This window comes from Lipotes vexillifer, unplaced genomic scaffold, assembly GCF_000442215.2.
Source record: "Lipotes vexillifer unplaced genomic scaffold, Lipotes_vexillifer_v1.1 scaffold496, whole genome shotgun sequence".
Taxonomy (NCBI): domain Eukaryota; kingdom Metazoa; phylum Chordata; class Mammalia; order Artiodactyla; family Lipotidae; genus Lipotes; species Lipotes vexillifer.
The window spans coordinates 338,315-343,730 of NW_006786690.1; the positions used below are offsets into that span (position 1 = coordinate 338,315).

General features: G+C 40.7%; 1 protein-coding gene across 1 annotated transcript in view; it reads right to left on the reverse strand.

The window, feature by feature from the left end:
• The window catches only part of STX12 (syntaxin 12), a 38,243-nt gene that overhangs the window by 22,452 nt on the left and 10,375 nt on the right, over positions 1-5,416 (reverse strand). The window contains exon 2 of the mRNA XM_007459078.1: positions 881-950. Within this exon, the coding sequence (XP_007459140.1) occupies positions 881-950 (70 nt within the window). The remainder of the gene's footprint in view (positions 1-880; positions 951-5,416) is intronic.

A 5,416-nucleotide genomic window follows, 5' to 3' on the forward strand; every position in this document is an offset into this window, starting at 1 on the left:
CCGGAAAAAAAAAAAAAAAGGCTCCTTTAGTCATGGTTTCCTCTACTATCTGGCCATTTCTACAAAGGGTTTAAGGGAGGACAGGGAAACCACACCATTAATTACTAATGTTTCTTTCACTGCAAAGGGGCCTCCAAGATAAAAAAAATAAAAATAAATAAATAAATAAAACAAGGGAGTCAAAACCAAGAGGGAGACAAAACAAACAAACAAACAAAAAAACCCCAAGAGGGAAGTGAATCAGAAGCCTGAGCATCGCAGACAGTACTAACATACCCAGAGCTATCTCACATCTCCCTGGAAAAAGCTCAAAGTAGTAAGTCATTCTCTCACTTCACAATGTCTTAGGACAGGAAACAAAGAATATTGTTCAGTGTGTGTTAAAGATGAAAACTAGAACTTCTAAAAGCAGAGATGGAGTCAAGAAGGACATAATAAAAAGCATCTATTCCACTATATTCTCCCTCAGCCTCTCCTCGGGTCATTCTGAATACATTTTTCTAATATGATAGACAACTGGAAATCCAACCAGATTAGACGAGCGCTGTAGATCATCAGGAGGCCTCTGCCAACAAGGAAGCTCATTTAGGCAGAAAGTAGTTTAAAAATGGTAGGGATTCCCTCTCTGCTTCCCTAAATTGTTCTGCTAAACTGCCCAAGGGAGGAAAGAAGCAGCATTCAAGGACTCTGCGAGGCAACGGAGATCACAACCCGTTAATATATTTTGTTGCTCCCCTTCTAGATCCAGCTATGACCTCATATCCCACTGCCTCTCATTCTGATCTCACAGGCCTGAAACCTCAGCTGCCAGGCAGCAAGGGTATTAAGTGTATCCCCAAAAGGTCCTCACAAATCCCAACCTTGTTAGGAAGCTACTCACAGATTTTCCTGTAGCTTGCTTGAATCTTGCTTAGTTCCTAGTTGGCTCATCAAATTCTTTATCTGAGCAGCTGGGGAGAGAAGAAAAAAAGATTTATTGAAAAGAAAAACACAGGGCTTCCCTGGTGGCACAGTGGTTAAGAACCCACCTGCCAATGCAGCGGACACGGGTTCGAGCCCTGGTCCAGGAAGATCCCACATGCCGCGGAGCAACTAAGCCCGTGCGCCACAACTACTGTGCCTGTGCTCTAGAGCCCATGAGCCACAACTACTGAAGCCCGCGTGCCACAACTACTGAAGCCCACGCATCTAGAGCCCGTGTTCCACAACAAGAGAAGCCATCGCAATGAGAAGCCCGTGCACCGCAACGAAGAGTAGCCCCCGCTCAGCAATGAAGACCCAACACAGCCAAAAATAAATAAATAAAATAAATTTTTTAAAAAAAGAAAAATACATTAATCACGAGCATCCTAATTCTCAGATCACTGGTCTCTCTCCACATCCTGCATAAGTACATACGACTAATAGAAAGCATGCTATGATCAAGACCTTGGCATATATATTTCCATCTAAAGCTACTTATAAGGTCTGCCTTTCTCCTCTAGAGTAACTGTGCCACTAAGTAGAGGGTGGTGGTTTTGTTCATCACTCCCAAAGAACTCCCACATTTTGCCAGATTTCCCATGGCACTGGTTAAAATGTTCATCGCTTTTGGAATGGCCTTGATACCAAATATCAATTCACAACAATAAAAATTTAAATTCACTAATACACAATATTTTATATGGCAAACATTTTTGGAAAGACAATGTACACTTATTATTAAGTTACCACTAATTGAGCACCTCTATGTGCCAAGTACTATTTTAGGAGTTTTGTATAAATAATCTTATTAATTTTCATAGCAACAGTCTGAAGTAGATGTATCTTCACTGTGCAGATGAGGAAATATATTTAAAGAAGTTAAATATCTTATATAAGGGCACACAAAAAGTAGCAGGGCAAAAAAAAATCAATCCCAGGTACAACAGACTGCAATGCCTATATTTTAACTATGCTGTCTGTAGACAAACAGTGTTATCGTTTTGTTCAGATTACTCTACCTAGATATTGTGCTAAGATTTGGAATGGTCATGTTTGAATCCTAGATGTTTAAGCCCCTTGCCCTGGACTAGGAAAGCAGAGGAATGGATTATCTCTCAATAACGAGAAACACCAGCCTGCCTGGGAATCTGAACACACTTGTCCCTCACTGACTTCTGCAACAGGAACAGAGCCCCTGATTTCCCATGTCCTGCTTTCTATTTTCTTTTTCTGGTTGGCAGGGAGGACGAGGGAGATTCATTCATTCATTCATTCATTCATTCATTCATTTGCAGAGCTTGGAATTTTATTGTACAACTTTTTTGTTTGTTTACACGCTTGCATTTTAAGAGCAGTCCCTGTCTTCTATTGCAAGTATATGGAATACGGAACACAATAATAGAGTACTTTTTGCCCAGGGGAAACACAATTAATTTATCTTCAAGTTCCACTAGAACTTCAAGAGATACTATAACACAATAGGTAATATATGGCTCCTCTGGCCAAAAGACAGTGTCCTTTGTGAGGGCCTTTCCTACCCTCTCAGGATTAATGCCCAAGTTTCACCTGTGAAACACCAGACTGCTAAATGACTGGCTTAGTGGAAGAAGATGAGGAAACCAATGTATACTGTATCATTTGTATATATCTCATAGGAACAATATATAAACAAGGCTTCAACGTCCAATGAAAACGAAATTGCACTTATTAGAATTTTAAATTTTAAAAATTAATTGCTCCTGGGACTTCCCTGGTGGCACAGGGGTTAAGACTCCGTGCTCCCAATGCAGGGGGCCCAGGTTCGATCCCTGGTCAGGGAACTAGATCCCACATGCATGCCACAACTAAGAGTTCGCACGCCAGAACTAAGGAGCCCACCTGCCGCAAATAAGGAGCCCACGTGCCACAATTAAGGAGCCCGTGAGCTGCAACTAAGGAGCCCACCTGCCGCAACTAAGACCCAGCACAACCAAAATAAGTAAATAAATATTTTTAATTAATAAATAAAAATAAAAATTAATTGTTTCTTATGATAAGATGCTTCTTAAATAACAAAATTTGGGGGTCAGAGTCATAACCTTGGCCCTAATTCGTTCACCAAGGGTAGTAAAAAGGCAAGCTGAAGTTTATTAAGTACCAGTTACCTTACAAAAACACAGATGTGTTAATAGCCTCTAAGTCTGTTAAGAAACAATAATTAAGCAAAATCTTCCAGGTGATTGCTGAGTGACTCTTCTCCTAAGTAGAAACTGAACAACTTAGTCCTTAGCAGCATGTACAAGTTATTTCTCCTGTAAAAAATTAATAAACAGAAACTTCAGTTAAACAGAGTTGGGAGACCAGAAGGGGGAGCTCGCACACCCTGCCACAACAGCCAAGCCCAACTGCTATGAAGAAGACTCCTCTCAGCCAATGAAAAGCCACGGACTCTTTGTTTGCTATACCCCTCCCAACTTCCTTTTCCCCTTCCCTTGCCAGGAGGGGGATTCCACTTGGCTAGCCATGATTGCAGACCCCAAACTGCAACTCTCTGCTGATCGTGAATAAACCCCTCTTTGCTGGAGAAATATCTGGCAGTCTCTGTTTTAGGTCAACACTCCCTAGCCCAAATCCCTGTGTCATCATGGGTGTAACAAAGCAAAATTTTGCAAAGTCAAGAATATATTGGTTTGTAACACTTCAAATTATGATTTTATCTTATTTTGAGGCCATTTTTTAAGTAAAACTATAACTCCACTTTTACAATAGAAATATAGAATTCACTTGATTAAAAAGTTGCCTTTTGACAAACTTTCCTAAAATATATCTATTCTACTAAATGAGGGTTTTTAGCTTATTGGTTCCATTGGAAAATGTAAGCACTATAAAATGCTGCATTCTGCTAAAAAAAACACTATGTAAGATATAAATAATCATTTTTCATCACTAAGATGTATAATGTCCTTCTTACCTAAGTCAAATGGGAATCAGAATCAAAGCTATCTACTGGGTGGCCAAACAAATAATTTAAGAAAGAGGACAGACGTTAGCATTTACTGAGCATTCACCATGTGCCAGACACTGGGCTACATACTTGATGTGGTATAATAAAAAATATATTTGGTCTTTGTCCCCAGTTCTTGGCATAAAGCTCCTAAAACCCTTGGAATTTCCTGAGTGATAGTAGTGTCTTTTGTTATTCATAAAGGGTTCCTTTGGAGCATACTGAGTTTACCTACTGAAGTGACTAAGGGTAGGGCTCCTGATAGGCTTAGGTTGGGTGGGGTTAGTCACCAGAAAGATCAAGTGATTATCAGGTTGGAACTTTCAGTTCCACCCATCAACCTCTGGAAAGGCAGGGGGGGCGGGGGGCGCGGAGATGCGGGGAGGGTGTCTGCGCTCAGAGAGAGCATGGAAGTTCTGAGCTCTTCCCACATACCTTGCCCTATGCATCTCTTCTATCTGGCTGCTCCTGAATTATATCCTTTTATAATAAACCAGTAATCTAGTAAGTAAATGTTTTCCTGAGTTATGTGAGCCGGGCTAGCAAACTAGCTGAACCTGAGGAGGGGCTCATGGGAACCTCCAATATGGCTCACTGGTCAGAAGCACAGATAAGAACTTGGATTTACAATTGGCATCTGAAGGGGGTGGGGTGGGGGGAGTCTTGTGGGACTAAGCCCTTAATTTGTGGAATCTGATGCTAACTCCAGGTAGTGTCAGAATTGAGTTAGATTGGAGAACACCCAATTGAAGTCCAGAGAATCTGATAATTGCTTGGTGTGTGGTAAATCCACACATCTGGTGTCAGAAGTATTGACAGTGGAGGAAACACAGAAGTGTTTTTCCTTCACACTTGATAAGTATTATCTTATTAAATAAGCATTATTACAGATGGGCACACTGAGGCTCACACTGAGTGTTACAAAACTCATTAATTCATTCATTTAGAATACCTACTCTACACCGTTATATGCTCTAGAAGATATTGCTCTCGAGAAGCTTACATTTTAAGGAAAAGAGATAATAAGCATATATCAGGTGGTGATAAGTGCTATAAAGAAAAATAAATTCAGATAATTTAGGCTGGTAGGGAGGGGGTACTAGTTTACACGGGGCGGTCAGAAGACTTCTCTGACAAGGTGACAGAAAGCAGAGACCTAAAGGAAGTGAAAGATCAAGCCATGCGAAATTTCTGGGGGAGCTCTCTAGCAGAGAGCATTAAGCACAAAATCCCCAAGGCAAGAGCACTTGTGATGGAGGCACAGGAGGCCTAGAGGGAGCAAAAGAGAGGTAAGAGAGAGAGGGGAGCCAGATTACATAGGGCCTTGTAAACTAGAGCAAGGACTTCGAATTTTAAAGAAATGTGAGGCCACTGATGGTTTTGAGCAGTGTCATAAAAACCAGAATTCAAACCCAGGAGGGCTAATTCCAATAACTATATATATACATATATATATATATATATATTTTT